This window comes from Cebus imitator, unplaced genomic scaffold (genome assembly GCF_001604975.1).
Source record: "Cebus imitator isolate Cc_AM_T3 unplaced genomic scaffold, Cebus_imitator-1.0 Scaffold77, whole genome shotgun sequence".
Lineage (NCBI taxonomy): Eukaryota > Metazoa > Chordata > Mammalia > Primates > Cebidae > Cebus > Cebus imitator.
Window position 1 is genome coordinate 6,565,555 of NW_016107392.1, and position 16,975 is coordinate 6,582,529.

At 35.8% G+C, this 16,975-nt stretch overlaps 1 protein-coding gene across 3 annotated transcripts in view; it reads right to left on the bottom strand.

Moving 5' to 3' along the window:
• Positions 1-16,975, bottom strand: part of MAP4K3 (mitogen-activated protein kinase kinase kinase kinase 3) — a 189,149-nt gene that overhangs the window by 5,399 nt on the left and 166,775 nt on the right. For all 3 annotated transcript variants that reach the window (XM_017532583.2, XM_017532582.2, XM_037740015.1), the window contains 5 exons: positions 12,252-12,310; positions 10,244-10,347; positions 5,904-6,075; positions 3,801-3,869; positions 3,630-3,722 (listed from right to left, as the gene is read on the bottom strand). In XM_017532583.2, the coding sequence (XP_017388072.1) occupies positions 3,630-3,722; positions 3,801-3,869; positions 5,904-6,075; positions 10,244-10,347; positions 12,252-12,310 (497 nt within the window). The remainder of the gene's footprint in view (positions 1-3,629; positions 3,723-3,800; positions 3,870-5,903; positions 6,076-10,243; positions 10,348-12,251; positions 12,311-16,975) is intronic.

The window sequence follows — 16,975 nt, forward strand, 5'->3', positions numbered from 1 at the left end:
GCGCCACCATGCCCAGCTAATTTTTTGTATTTTTAGTAGAGACGGGGTTTCACCATGTTGACCAGGATGGTCTCGATCTCTTGACCTCGTGATCCACCCGCCTCGGCCTCCCAAAGTGCTGGGATTACAGGCTTGAGCCACCGCGCCCGGCCATCACTTTCGTATTTATATGGCATTTTTACATTTGGAAAGTTTACAAATATACTATACAGAGCTTATACATCTTTTTGGTAGGAATAAAAATTCACTAAAAATATTTTTGTTACAGAAATGTTTGTTTTAATAATTTATTTTTTTGAGACAGGAGTCTTGCTCTGTTGTCCAGGCTAACATGCAGTGGGGCAATCTTGGCTCACTGCAATCTCTGCCTCCCAGGTTCCAGTGGTTCTTGTGCCTCAGCTACCCAACTAGTTGGGAATGCAGGCGTGTACCACTATGCTCAGCTAATTTTTTTGTATTTTTAGTAGAGATGGAGTTTCACTACGTTGGCCAGCTGGTTTCTAACTCCGGGCTTCAAGTGATCTGCCTGCCTCGGCCTCCCAAAGTGCTGGGATTAAAGCTGTGAGCATTTTGCCTATTTTGATAAATTTCAGAAATAAAATACTTCAATCATACATTCTGCCATATTTGCTTTAAATAAAAACAAATACAGCTGGCATCCCCTACTCCCAGTTCCCAAATCCTTATCCTCCCTAAGATAACCACTATTGTAAATTTGGTACTGATCATTCTCATGCATGTTTTTACTATTCCTATGCCATAAGTTTATACTATCAATATCAATTTTATATTGAATATTTCTAACCTTCATACATTTGCTATGATGAACATTTAGGTTATTTCTAGTTTTTCACTATTACAAACAATTTTGCAATAAATATTTTGTACATCTTGAATACATGTACAAATCTTTCTTGGGGGTAGACACCTATAAATAGAATTACCGAAGCATAGGGCATAAATAGAGCAAGTTTTAGTTTTGTTTTATATATTTACATCTTTAATACATATTTTTGCATACATTCAGGGAGGAAGAAATCTTAATTTTGTTTTCTGCAGGTAACCAATTGTACCAGCATCATTTGTTGAATGGCCCATTTCTTCCCCACTAATACACAGTGCCATGAATTTCCATTTATATGTGGGTCTATTTCTGGTCCCTTTCTTCTGTTCCACTCTTCTATCTATTTATTTCTTTGTTGCTACCACACTACCTTAATCACTATGGCTTCATAGTAAGTTTCAATATTGGGTAGAAAAGGATTTGTCAACATTTATTTTATCACTCTTGGTGTTTGTCTCTTCCATATACCTTTATTTTTTATTTTAAAAAATTATTTGTAGAGATGGGGATCTCCCTATGTTGCCCAGGTTGGTCTTGAAACCCTTACTCAAGCAATTCTCCTGCCTCAGCCTCCTACGGTGTTGTGATTACAGGCGTGAGCCACTGTGCCTGGCCATTCCATATGAATTTTAAGATGAGCTTATCAAGTGGCACAAAATATCATGTTGGGGTTCTTACTGCAGATGCAGTGAATCCGTGGATTAACTGAAGAACTAGCATCTTTCTTGTTTTAGTCTTTCTACCCATGGACATGATGTAGTTCTTGACTTGTTAAATCTTTTATGCCTTTAAGAAAAAATTTGGAGTTTCCTAGATAATGATCTTAAAAATGTTTGGATTTCATTTATTCTTATATGTGTTACTTTATTGCCGTTGTGAAAGGAATCTTTTTTCCTGTTAAGTTTTTCACTGATTATTTAGGAAAGCTATTCTTTGGTGTTTCTCATATCTACCATAACTCTAATTAACTCAATTCTCTTATTTGCTCTAGTAATTTATTAATAGAGTTTTATATTCTCTTTACATAATCATACCATCAGCAAAAAAGGATCTATCTTTTTCTTTCTAATCCTCATACTTTCCCTTTCTCATCTAATAGACAACATTGAAATGTGATAATAGCAAATATCCTTATTTAGTTATCCACTTTAATGGGAATTAGTTTGATCATTAAACATATTTTTAACAGGCTTTGCTAGGTGAAGGACATTCCCTTTTATTCCCAATTTGCTAAGAAGTATTATTTTTTAAAAAATCAATAATGATAGATTTTACTGAATGCTTTTTGGCCATCTACTAAAGAGTTACATGATTTTCTTTTTTAATATTTGGTGCTGTGTATTACATAAATACATTTTCTGATGCTGAACCATCCTTGCTTTCCTGGGATAGTCTACTATTTGATAATGTATAATTCTATTTGCTAATAATTTATTTAGATTTCTAAAAATCAATTTTTTATAAGATTAGATTATAATTTGTGTTTTCTGTTCTAATCTTGTTTGATTTTGGCATCAGTGTTAAACATTGATTTATTCAGAATTCCCTGTCTACCGTCTGAAAGTTTGTACAGGATAGGGATTATCTTCTCCTTTATGGGGGGAGGTAGAAAAAAATCACTTAAAAAACCATCATGCTTGATTATCAGGCACCTCAAGCAATGAACCTGGCTGTGGTTCTCCATCTCCTGTGGGATACTTCTGTAACTGGAGACCAGCAGGCCTGTTAGCTTCAGACCTGTACACTGCTTTGAGATTCTGTTGTTGACCTTGCTTTTTGGCCCTGACTATGTTTTTGAAATCACAGATTCCATTTTAACATCTTGATCAGACGTTCCTTGAAACTGACTTATCAGACAATGAACTAACTACCTTTAGTCTTACCCTCTGCCAATACACATACATGGAAATATCTTTATTTTACTTAAGAACACCAGAAAGTGTGCCTAGTTGAATATTAATCCCATTCATTTTCCCAGCACCATCCTATATAAGTTAATTTTCACCTTATTTTTCCTGAATGTAATCATTTAAAAATATTGACTCTGTCAGAAATCCTTTTCCAGAAAAAAACTCCTATTAAGCAAAATGTGAGAATGACAAGAAGAAACTTCCACATACTTACAAATCTCTGCAGCAGATACAACAGCCAAAACATAATCTGGTGTACTAAGTTCTAAATTTTAAAGTACTTATTAAAAAAACCCTATAGGCATCTGGAGGAAATGGGAATTCATAACTATGTTACGAGAAATGACACTATTTCTTCTAAGGAAGATAACATTATCTACACTACAGTTATTAAACAATTTTAGAGAATGCGTAAGAATGAAGGCTGACAGTAACCTCATATTTATTATACCTTCTATTTTTATTTTGTTTTTTGAGACAAGAGTCTTGCTCTGTCACCCAGGCTGGAGTGCAATGGCGTGATCTCAACTCACTGCAACCTCCCCTTCCCAGGTTCAAGTGATTTTCATGCCACAGCTTCCTGAGTAACTGGGACTACAGGCATGTGCCAGCATGCCTAGCTAATTTTTGTATTTTTAGTAGACACAGGGTTTCCCCATGTTGGCCAGGCTGGTCTTGAACTCCTGGCCACAAGTGATCCACCAGCCTTGGTCTCCCAAAGTGTTGGGATTACAGGCATGAGCCACCATGTCCAGCCATATTGTCTATTTAAAAAAAGTGAGTCCTTAATAATATCAATCTTTAATTTTGGATAATTAGCAGATAAGTTATTTTAAGGAGCTCATAATGCAAAGAATTATATACTTTTGACTTACCTATTGATTCAATCTGGAAATCAAAGGTGAGTTCTGATGATAATTTTCTGCTAGATTTTAATCTTCCTTGGAGATTTACTATTTTTATACAACCTAGAGGAAAAAGAGTCACTCAGAAACTAAGATAAAAGAAGTCTTATTAAAGTAAGACATTTATAAATAAAAACTTACAGTCCAAGCATACAAGGATGGTATCTCTCTCCAGCTGGGTTACATGAGTAACATTTGTCTGTGGGGTATCTACAACACAAACAAATCTTGGTAAGCTACAGAAAACTGTAATACTTAAAGCAAGGAGATATTTAAGAAAAGGAATTCTGAGGGTAACTACTTGAAATGTATATAAGTCTTTTGTAATACACATGTAGTGGCTGAGCCAAGCTATTTGGGTTTAAACGCTGATGTAAGCTAAACAATTTAAGTGTTCAACAGAGCATATGTTGGCTGTGGTCAATACTACTGGCAATGCGGAACACATGGATATAGAAAGCTGGCAGCACTAGGAAACAAACTAGACTTAAAATATCTTATAATGTAACTTTTCTTTGTTTAAAAACTAATTTTTCTATTAGTTGGAGATTTGTAAATACATGTAGTTCTCAAACTATGGTTCCTGTATCAACACCATCAGCATCACATGGGAATTGACAGAAATGAAAATTCTTTTTTTTTTTGAGCCTGCTGCTCAGACTGTAATGCTGTGGTGCAATAACGGCTTTCTGCAGCCTTGAACTCCTGGCCTCAAGTGACACTCCTGACTTAGCCTTCTGAGGAGCTCGGACAACAGGTGCATGCCACCATGCCTGGCTAATTAAAAAAAATTTTTTTAAAGATGGGGCCTGGTTATATTGCCCAGGCTGAGATTTGCCTATATATGCCTCAAACTATGGTCTTTGTATCAACATCATCAGCATCACCTGGGTATTCACAGAAATGAAAATTCTAAGGTCAGATCTAGACCATAAATGAAAAGCTCTGGGGGTGGGGCCCAGCAGTGTTACAAGTCTCCCAGTGATTCTGATGCATGCTCAAGTCTGGTAATTGCTGCTGTATACTGCATACTCAATGATCACTCTTACGAATACTCCTTGTAAAAGTGATGGAATGTGATTAAAAAGGTAACATTACCTCAGGGAGGCAGGGCAACTGGAGTTATGTAAAATGCAAATTTTCAGGTATATACCATTTAAAAGTATATAAAATACTTAAAAATTCTGAGAATTATGAAAATGTTAAGTACCCAAGTTTTGTTTTAAATGTTTCCCATGTTCATATGCATTTCATATTCATTTTCATATTAATGAACATAATCAAAACAATCTGATGTATGTGAAGTTCTCTAAAAACGAAATGTGAAACATATGAAAGTATTATCAAAATATTAAAAATATTCTAGTCTATATAAATTGTTTTTTCCCTTTTATTTGTTTGAAGGGAAAAAGTACCTTAGTTGGTATTCAATTTGTAATATTAATTTAATTATTTCCAAGAAAGATTAATGCAAATATGATTTTACAGGTTACCTATACATAGTGTCCTTAGAAAGACATTGTTATTTAGAATACATGTCACCAAAATCAAATAACAACCCAGGTATACAGCTCATTTTATAGCAAGAGGTGTGTTCATGCACAATTGTTTATTAATATATACCAAATATATATACCAATAATATATACAGGACTTTGAGGATCAGATCCTTATCATATTCATTTCTTAATAAAAAAACTGGTGTATATGCTCTCAGTATACATGTTTTGCCAATGTTCACTTGATTTAGTTGGTTGGTTGGTTAGTCAGAGACAGGACCTCATTCTGTCACCCAGGCTGGAATGCAGTGGCACGAACATAGCTCACTGCACCCTTGACCTCCTGGGCTCAAGTGATCCTCCCATCTTGGCCTCCCTGGTAGGTGGGACTATAGGCATGCCCCACCATGCCCAGCTAACTTTTATATAATTTTTTATAGTGACAGGGTCTTGCTACATTGCCCAGGCTGTTCTGGAACTCCCGAACGCAAGCAATCCTCTCACCTTGGCCTTCCAAAGTACTGGGATTACAGGTGCGATCCACCATGCCCTGCCTACCAAAGTTTTAAATGTGTCATATGAATTAACTATTTTAAAGAGAGTAATCGTCTCTTCATCCAGTTTAATAATAATTCTTTAAGACTGGCAGTGTTTGTACTTTTTGCTTAATAAGAGATACAGTAAATTCACTACTTATAAAACCAGTACATGTATTACCCTTAATAATTCCATAAAAATTACAAACCTGATTCTGTAAACCACGAAGAGGTAGAATTTGGATTCACCGTCTCAAATCGAACCACCTGGTTGAAGTCTCTACCTCTGCTGACACCAACGCAAACTAAAGGGTACTCCTGTTCAGGAACTACCAGCATTTCAAACATTCTAAGTGGACATGGTATAGGAAAATCTATGTGCTAGAGAAAGAAACAAAAATACATTAAACCAAGGAAAATAAAAGCCAAATAATTCTATGAGAATACTATAAAACAGCTTTCTACTATAAAGATTGCATCTTGTCACAGAAATTCAGGTAATGCAGAAAATCTAAATTATGAAGTATCTTTACAAAGATTTTAGGTTTACCACCATAAAATATTTTAAAGTTATAATTACATGATTTTAGAACATTAAGGCTGGAAGAGAACTTGTAAGTCACATGCCCAACACTCTTCTTTTCAGAGCTGGACACTGGGGCCCAAGAACTGGGTGACTGGCCCATGGTCGCCTTGCCTTTGTGGTAGAGTCTCCTGTCTCCCAATTTCATGCTTCTTCAGTTACACTCCTCTGCCTTCTTAATCAACTGAGCAAATGCTAAGTTGAGAACTGAAATGCTAATTAGCAAGAGACACTCCTCTTGTAAGATGTAAACATAAAAAGTCATAAATAAACAAAAGTTAGCTTCTTCATATATTTTATCAAAAAACCCATTTTAATTTTATATGTTTAAAATTTCTTTTTTATTGCTACAAAGAATAAATTCACGTTCTGAAGGACTAAAAAAAAAAGGATGGAAAACACTAACTTCATTAGTAATCTAGAAATAAAACCACAATGAGATACTTTACATACCCACCAGAATGGCTAAAATTAAAAAGACCGACAATTAACAAGCATCCGAGAGGAGTAAGCAAATGCTCATACAACACTGGTAGTGGGAGACAGGGGGGCAGAGCCACACTGGTTAACTGCATTATCTATTAATGCTGGAGATACACATTCCTTATGACCTTGCAATAATTCTTCTAGGCATACATTCTAGAGAACATGAGTACACACATACAAGAAACGAATGCAAAAACGTTCAAGGCAGCATCGTTCAGAACAACAAACAACTGGAAATAATCCAAATGCATCTTAACAGTAAAATAGATAAAATTATGGCATATTAACAAAATATAAAATTATATAAAGAGAACTGAAAAATGAATAAACTATAGCTATGTCAAATAAACTATAGCTGTATACATATATAAGGTTGAACAAAAAACCCAGGCACAAGTGAGCATATACTTTATAATTCCACTTAAATACTGTTGAAAAATTAAATAAAATTAATTCTAATGTTTAGGAATATGTACACAGATAGTAAAAAGAGAAAGAAAAGTAAGAACTTTCTAGGTTTCCTTTTTTAAAAAAAGAGGCAGGGAGCTGACTAAAAGGGAGGATGACGAGGGGAATTCTAAAATTTTTCTTCACAAAAAAGTTTTTTAAAAAAATATGCTCATGCACATTTTATTTAGTTCATTCTTATATATTTTTGTTGCTTTTATAAATCGGCTGTTTTCACTGTATTTTCCAAATAGTTATTGGTAGTATTTAACGAAGCTACTGGATTTGATTTGTTTTCTTTTTAATCTGGCAAATCATAAATTTTAAAGGTAAGTAAAAGGTGCAACGGGGGATATTGTAACTAGTAGTTTTAAAGTGTTGGAAGATACAAAATGGTACTTGTGGCTGGAACGTGAAGCTCTGTGTTCACCTGCTGTTCCCACATTCCTTCCTTCCCTGTGACTGCTAAGTGAGGCCTCCATCCCACATGCACAGACCCTGCATCAATATTCTCCAAACCTCTTGCTATGAGCTTTCCCATTACTTTGGGGCACGTGCTTTTGATAAAATCTGTCATTTTAAATAAGGTACAGCAATTTAAGTAATTCTTTTTGAAATAAAGAGCCATGAAGCAGGAAAAAACCAGTGCTTCTGGTTAAAGATGCATTTTTAAACTTTTACAGTCGAAACACAGAAACAATGCTTCTGTTTTTTTTTTTTTTTAAAGAAAAACCAACAGATTTTTACTACTTCTACATAGTTTCCAATAATAACCAGGCAATTTGTGTATGACATTAACAGAAGAGGATTTACGTCTAATAGTTTTAAATCCAGTTGCTATTGGTGATTGTCCTTGAGGGCAGCAACTATATCATGTATTTGTCTCTCTAGTAAATGACATGGTACCTTGTCTGCAATAGGTACATTATGTTTGCTGGGGAGATCTTTAATTTTTAACTTTTATTTATGATGAAAATGCAGTCTAGGCCAGGCATAGTGACTCATGCCTATAATCCCAGCACTTTGGGAGGCCAAGGCAGGTGGACCACGAGGTCAGGAGTTTGAGACCAGCCTGGCCAGGATGGTAAAACCCTGTCTTTAGTAAAAATATAAAAATTAGCCGGGCATAGTGTTGGGTGCCTGTAATCCCAGTTTCCCAGGAGGCTGAGGCAGAGAACTGCTTGAACCTGGGAGGTGGAGGTTGCTGTGAGCTGAGATCATGCCACTGTACTGCAGCCTGGGTGACAGAGTGAGACTCTGTCTCAAAAAAAAANAAAAAAAAAAAAAAAAAAAAGAAAAAAATGCAGTCTACTGATGTAAGAAATGTTATTAAGAGGAAAGAATAATATAGAAAGCATAAAAATGTTTTTGAATACATCTGATGAAGAGTTCTAGTACAGAAATATCATAAATACTAATTGAAATAATGATAAATACAGAGACAAAAGGAAAGCTGGGTTAAGATTAAGGAAAGCAGATAAACATTATAGCTCAGAAAGTTTAAGGAAAGGGAGAAGAGTGATTAAAATCTTGATTGAGACCTGCAAGTAGAATTGTACTACAAATTCACTATCAGAATGCTAGTAACAGGCCTCATTAGAGCCATGCCAATCTCCCTGGTGCCATCTACTGGGAAAAGAGAAGCCTTGGATGGATAATTTTTAAGCTTCTCATGTCTTCAAACTACATATTCCCTCCTGCATGCTCTTGATACCTACAATTTCCTTAATAGGGAAAAGCGTCTTTCATTATATATTAGGATAAATGGCTTAACATATTAGATAACATATAAAATTCATTCATATCAGGGTAATCAGTCTATCAGTATACAAGAATAACTGATATGATGAACCTTTTTCATTCTGATAGAGGTTAGGAATAAATGGAATAGGAAGAACATATTTAAAATAGACTAAGGAATTTCAAGAAAGGAAAAAGCTAGGAAAGGAAGGGGTTGCTGAAAATCAAACTGTGCAGACTTTACCATTACATCTTTGATACAGCATCCTTTTGTCAAATAAACAAGAACAAAGAGGAGCTAAGAACAAAACAATTTTTGCCATAAATGGGCTGTATGCAGTGGTTCTGCTTTAGACAACTTATAAGGCTATTTTCCCCTGAGCTTTCAGTTTAAATACTTTTTGTTTCAGTGCATTTACCTGTAGAATTAATACTTCAATAGATTTCAAATTCTTCATACTATATTTTCTTCTTGAGGTTAACACTGATATAAAAATGAAAACTAGATTTCTTTGTCACGTATAGGATTTAAAACAACAGGAGTGAATACCTTTAAACATCTTAATACTATAAAATTTAGTAAGAACCCCACTCCAGCTATATTCTGACTCCAATTTCTACTGAGATCAAATGCACATGAAATAAGACCACTTAGTCCATATATAACAGCAAAGGAAAGAACTCTAAAAATTAATTCGGTATTTCCTTGATGTAACTAACAGCCTGTACTTCACACATTTTAAATGTTAATTTTTCTTTAAATGTCAGCTATAGATAAATAATAGTATTTTAAAAATTATTCACTAATTAAATGATTCTAGAAAAACTTAAGCAAAAAAAAAAAAAAAAAATCTGTGGAAAGGCCTGGGCAAATTAATAAGTGGGTATACAACTAAAAACAGCTCGCTTCCCCATCATTATGGTTATCCCTAGTTTTCCTAGTCCAAACTGCAACCTGTATATTGTTTTTAGCTGTGATGGAGGTCAACCAGAGAGTATCTTGGAAACATTTCACTGATCTTTTAGTACTTGTTTCTGCCATCAGGCTGTGTATGGGAGACACTATTTCCAGCTCCCTCCTGCCATACCCTTGAACTATTTCTCTAGTCTCTTATAGAACTTTTACTAGGCCAATTGAGTTTCTTACATTTGGGCAGACTTTCACAACCCTGCTATATTGTCCAAAATCATTAAATTAACTTGAAAATTAACTGAAAAAAATGTTTCTTTAAAGAACAGTAAGGTTGACAAGCTTTTATACTAAGAATAAGATAGTTTGACTTTAATGCTTACCTTAATTAACATAAATTTCTGCATTGGTTCAACCCATTCCAACAGAACAATGCTAGTCTGAAGTGCTCCACATAGGTATTTATGGCCTGTATAAGGATTTCTTACTGTCAAAGCAAAAAAATAAATATAAGTTCTCTTACAATATAAAGTCCTTATGACAATAAATGCATGCTCAAAAAACCAAAACTAAACATACACCAAAATCAAAAGTGGGGTGCCAGTTCAACTTCTTAATTAGAGGGCTAGGTGAAAAAAATACTGTTTCAGGTAATAGCAGGAAATGTCCTCTTATCTTGTAGGGTTTTTATTTGTAAGCACAAATGAAACTGCTGGTTTTAATGGGCTGTGGGGGAGGAGGAAGGACTTTTGGTCTTAAGATGGCAGAAAAATTACCTGAGGTGGCAACATTCTGATAAAAGGGTCAAAGCAAATTGGGGAAGAAGTTGTTAAAACTCATAAGATACAACACATTTAGGTGCATTTGGTTGTAATATTCAGAGGCAATAATGTTTTGTTTCTGAAAATAAAACACTTGTACACCTTTACCCTTTCTATTAAATTCTTATGGTCACTAGAAAACATGACAGACATCAATCAAACCTTAAAATACTGATTTACGAATAAGAAAATTGAATTGCCTCAGATTTTGAAATTTTCTCCTGGTTATAAACCAGAAAAAGTAAAGCAAATATATGTGAAGTAAATATGTTAGGAATAAAGATAAAAAAATTAAACTGTGAAAAGGGAACAGCAGTAAAATTCATGAACTTCACATCGATTTGAAAGATTTAAATGGCAAAGACGAGGTGAACAGCAAAACTGTCCAGCCAAATAAAATATAGAAGTCTATATAGGAAATTATTTCCTACAACTAACTTTTCCTAAAAACCTGCCCCTTTGTCCCCAGGTAGAGTCAAGTCAGACTTTCAACTTGCTGGAAGTTCTAACAGTGATTCAACTACCATGTCTAACCCCAACCCTGTCAACCTCTTTTGCTCTAAACCAGCTGTTCTTGCTTCCTGTTAACAACATTCTGCCCTTCCGCCAGTCTTTTGGGTTTGAGGCCTCAGTCACCTCTGACATCTTTTCCCTTCACACCCAGACACTCCTTCCTTGCTATCTGCACTGCTACTGCTCTAGCATGAGACTTCCTTCCTTACTGCATAGTAATAAAGTACATGTTCCCACAAGGCCAACAGCTCACGCTCATCTGCCATTCTCCTCTCTACAATCTGTATCCAGCTAAGTGGAATAGTCAGCATTTATTGTGTAAACTTTATAATTTTCTTTTGCCTCCACATGTTGTGTCATTTCTTCTTTTTGAAATGGCTTCTCCATCTATTCACAGTTAAAATTTGAATCTGCCTTCTTTTGAGGCCTAGCCCAAATGCCACCTTCTTCAGTGAGCCTATGTTTAGAGTTCTTTCCACACTGTACTTTGTGGTATAATGACTCATGTGTTTATCTTCCCTTTTATAATAACAGTAACTTAAGGAAAAGAAATCATTTTTTTTGCTTTGGCTACATGCAAATGTAACAACTAATTGTTATAGGGAGGTGGGGGAGGAAATTAGGTGAGGGGAACGTGGACATAAAAACACATGCTGAAGGAATAAATGTAATCTCACAAGCCATTACCAAGCAGAATGGTGAACGGTAAGTAACAGGACCCTTGTAAAACAGAGTATGATAAAATACGGCTTTAAAAAAAGTCATACTACTTTCTCCATTTACCTAGGCAATAAATTATTTGCTAAACAAATAATTTGTTTGCTAAACAATTTATTGACAAATAAATTATTTGCAAGGTACCATATATTAGGCTTAGTCTATACAGAGATGAAATGACCAAGAAATTTGTTTTTCTTAAGGGGGAAAAATAAAGTATTACTGGCAGAATACCCTGAGGTAGTACTGTTTGATGCCAGACTTTACAATGAGTCTCATGGGGTTTTCTTAGCTGCTCTGTGAAGCAAGAGAGCTATATGCTATTGGACAATTTACTTACCAACACAACACTTCTGACACGACTTGGTTTCAGGGATTTTTGTTGATACAGAAAATTTCCTAAATGTAAATAAAAGTGAGTACATAATACATGTAGGCAAACTTAGTATATGCAAAAGCTACTGTTACAGATCAGTGGAGAAAGGATGAGTTCAAAACTGGTGCTGACCTACTAGGCCATCCATTTTTTTTTTTTTTTTTTTGAGACAGAGTTTCGCTCTTGTTACCCAGACTGGAGTGCAATGGCGCGATCTCGGCTCACTGCAACCTCCGCCTCCTGGGTTCAGGCAATTCTCCTGCCTCAGCCTCCTGAGAAGTTGGGATTACAGGCACGTGCCACCATGCCCAGCTAATTTTTTGTATTTTTAATAGAGACAGGGTTTCACCATGTTGACCAGGATGGTCTCGATCTCTTGACCTCGTGATCCACCCACCTCGGCCTCCCAAAGTGCCGGGATTACAGGCGTGAGCCACCGAGCCCGGCTAGGCTATCTATTAAGAATCAACTGGATCCTTTCCTCATGGCCCCCAATCAGTTCCAAATGGATTAAGCGTTTAAATATGAAAACAAACTATAGAAGTCTATAGAAACATGTGACCTTGGGATTTCTTTATGAAAATACAAAACAATAAATCATACAGGAAAACGCTGTTATATTTTAATGGACTTTTTCCCCCACTGATTCATTCCTAGTACCTCAAACTACAGATGGCAATCAATTATTGAATTAGTAACTTTAGTTTACTAAAAGATACTATTGAGAAAGTGAAAAGATAAGCCAAAAACTGGGGAAAGATATTTTTAGTACATGTAATAAATTTAAGTTATGTAGAAAGTTGTCTTACTATAACGATTTGTCAAGAGCTTCTTTTATTTAGAAATCTATATTTCTCTATTAAGGAAAAGTGGGATATAGATTTTCTGCAAAGGTGCTATAGAGGTTTTGCAAACATCTGACTTGAATTTAATAGATAAAAATCAATTCTGAATTATTTTTTAAAACTACAATTTAAAAACTACACATACACGCAAATGTCTTTTAAAATGTAACTTAATATAATAAATACTGCTGGTGCATCAAACTGTAAACACCTCAAGGTAAAGCCATTTCTGTACACACTTTTTTTTTTTAACTACATTTATTTTATTTTTTGGACAAGGCGTGATCTTGGTTCACTGTAACCTCTGCCTCCTCGGCTCAAGCAATTCTGCTGTCTCAGAACTCCGAATAGCGGGGACTATAGGTGCCTACCATCATAACCACCTAATTTTTGTACTTTTAGTAGAGACAGGGTTGCGCCATGTTGTCCAGGCTGGTCTCGGACTCCTGAACTCAGGTGATCTGTCTGCCTCAGCCTCCCAAAGTGCTGGGATTACAGGTGTGACCCACTGCAGCCAGCCAAAGATTTTTATTTATTTTTTGAGACAGTCTTGCTCTGTAGCCTAGGGTGGAATGCAGTGGCACGACCTCAGCTCACTGCAAACTCTGCCTCCCAGGTTCAAGTTATTCTCCTGCCTCAGCTTCTCAAATACAGGTATTGATCGACTTACGACCTATGCAACTTATGACCATTCGACTTTACGACCACAATCACTAGCGACGACTGCTCTGCGTCTGGCAGTGCAAACGCTGCCCAGCTGGGCGTACGACAGGGCGGACCAGCTTCTGGCAGCACTACCACTACCATCTCCGAGTGCACCATTTCAACTGTACATATAGCCTACTCAACTTACAACCAAATCGTGTTACGACCGGTCTGCCAGTCGCAATCGTGGTCGTAAGTCGAGCACTAGCTGTAGTTGTATTACAGGCACCAGCCACCATGCCTAGCTAATCTTTGTATTTTTAGTAGAGACAAGGTTTCTCCATGTTGCCCAGGCTGGTCTTGAACCCCTGACTCAAGTGATATGCCTGCCTCGGCCTCCCAAAGTCCTGGGATTACAGGTATGAGCAACTGTGCCTGACCTGTACACACATTTAAACTCTTTTTTTTAAAAAAATAATTTTTATAAGAAAGAGACAGGATTTCACCATGGTGCCCAGGCTGGCCTCAAATTCCTGCAGCTCAAGTAATCTGTCCAAAGTGCAGCCTCCCCAAGTGCTGGGATTATAGGCATAAGCCACTTAAACTTAAATGTGTAAATTTGCCAAAGATTGCTCTGTGTAAGTCTTTTTTAAAATTAGAGTTGTACAATTTTATATAAAATTGTACAGCACATGTCTGATGTTCAATACAATTCCAAACAAGCTCAGGAGAATTTTCCTGATGGATGTTCTTATCATGCAATTGGCAACTGAGTGATGGCCAAGCATATATTAAATATAATATTGTAGTACTTTAATTTTAACCTTTAATATATTTTATATATTGACGATTTATGAAAAGCCATGACTGTAGCTTCATTTACTGAGTTCTTACTATGTGCCATGCATTTTACACATCTGTGTCATTTAGTCCCTCCAACAACGAGGTAGGTTACAGCCTAGAAATCTGAGGCTGGATTTTTGCTCAGGTCTTTTTTGAGAGAGGGTCTCATTCTGTCACCCTGGCTGGAGTGCAGTGGTGCAATCTTGGGTCACTGCAACCTCTGCCTCTAGGGTTCAAGTGATTCTCCTGCCTCAGCCTCCCCAGTAGCTGGAAGCACATGTTGTATCAATTTAAGTGAACATTATTCGGAGTTTGCAAGGCAAGCTGTTAAAAACTGTTAACTATTTTTAAGTACTTGTCTTTGTGAATCAAAATGTTCTTCATACTGTGACACCTAAACAATGATACAGAATTAATTCAGATTTTGAACTACAACGGCAATCTAGAATATTCTGATTTCCAATTTCTGGTTAAAACACCTCATTATATGGTTGACTAACTTTATATTAGGAAAGATGTCACATTATAATTTATAATTATAAAAACGCCCCTTTCATATACATTGGAGTTTAATGCAGCTTAAAACAAAACAAAACAAAACAAAAAACTCCCCATACTCTCAATGAATCTGCTTTGGACCAAAGTGCTTTTTAGAGTTTAAAAAAATCAGAACCAAGTTCCTGATAGATTTCAGCTGGCAAAAAGTTTAATGTTCCTGTCCACACTTGTGAACTTGTCTCCTGGCTCCCAAAGCTAACATATGAGTTAAAACACGGAACTGGTCAAAGCCCAGGAAGATTAACTGCAAGTTCTGAAAGACCATAGGGATGACTACTACACAAACAAAAATCAACTATTAAGTATGGCTGAGAATTAAGGATGTCAAAAACTTTTCAAAATAGAGTTGTGGGCAGTACATTGAAATGTTCAAAAATTTAGTTAATGTTCTATAGTAATCTACAGACTTCCTTTATTTTAGTCATGATTTTATGAAAGGCAATACAACTTATTTTACCAGCACCCAATTAACTGGAATTCTAAATTAACTAATAGTCTGAATGTAGTTAAGATAGGATATTTTAGAGTATACTACAAGGCATAGTTCAATTTATCATGCCTGATAATGATGTCAATAGGTCTATTTTTTTGAGTGCTTACTAGGTGCTGTGGTAGGTACTTTATATATACAATTTATCATTTTCAAACCAGTACACTGGTTCTGTTTACAGCTGAATATATGTGGAGAGGTTGTATATTTTAACCAAAGTTCCATACATAGTAGGTGAATGTTCCAGGATTTAAATTCAACTGTATTTGAATTCCAAAGCTTATGCTTTACTAAAAATGGATTATAGTATGGTACAGTGAGTACCTATTTGCAGAATGAGAACCATGAGGCTCCTTATCGTCAGATTAACAAGATGCCCAGTAGAGGCTCAAGATGTGCTAACTATATGGCAGAAGAAATGGTATGAATACACATATATAAAATATTATTATGCTAAAAGGGTTTTACGTTTCCTGCCAATAAGGGAGAGAATTAAGAGATTTTACAGTAATTAATTACTAGATAATGAAACTGAAGAAAGTGGGAAGGATGTATTTGTGGCTGTTACTACTACAAACACTAAAGATTGACTACAATAAGATCCCTGAAATAATAACCTGGAGGTGAAATACACCTACAGCTGAATAGACGGGGAGAGGTTGTATAATTTATCCCAGGTCCCATACCTAGTAAGTGAATGATCCAGGATTTAAATTCAACTTTACTTGAATTCCAAAGCTTATGCTTTACTAAAAATGAATTATAATATGGTACATTGAATACCTATCTTCAGCACAGGCAAAATCATACCATATGGAAACTCCTTAAAGGAAGAAACTATATCTTACTCAATTTTGTCTCATCTATACATGGGACATTTCATACACAATTGGTGTATTCAGTAAAATCTGAAAGAACTGAACAAAGCTAAAAGCAAATATGCTAAAAGGGTCTCTATTCTAATAAAAGATATCAAGACGTAAACGCATCCAAGTCAATGCGTCATATAGCCCTTGAGGGCACTTTATGTGTAATTATAGTAAAATATAATAAATCAAGTCCAACTCTGAGTAATCGTGAAATGATCCTAATGAAATTTGTACACCCTCCAGCCTGACCAACACGGTGAAACCCCATCTCTACTAAAAATTCAACAACAACAACAAAAAAAACTAGCTGGGCATGATGGTGTGCACCTGTAATCCCAGATATTCAGGAGGCTGAGGCAGGAGAATTGCTTGAACCCAGAAGGTGGAGATTGCAGTGAACCGAGATGATGCCACTGCACTCCAGCCTGGGCCACAGAG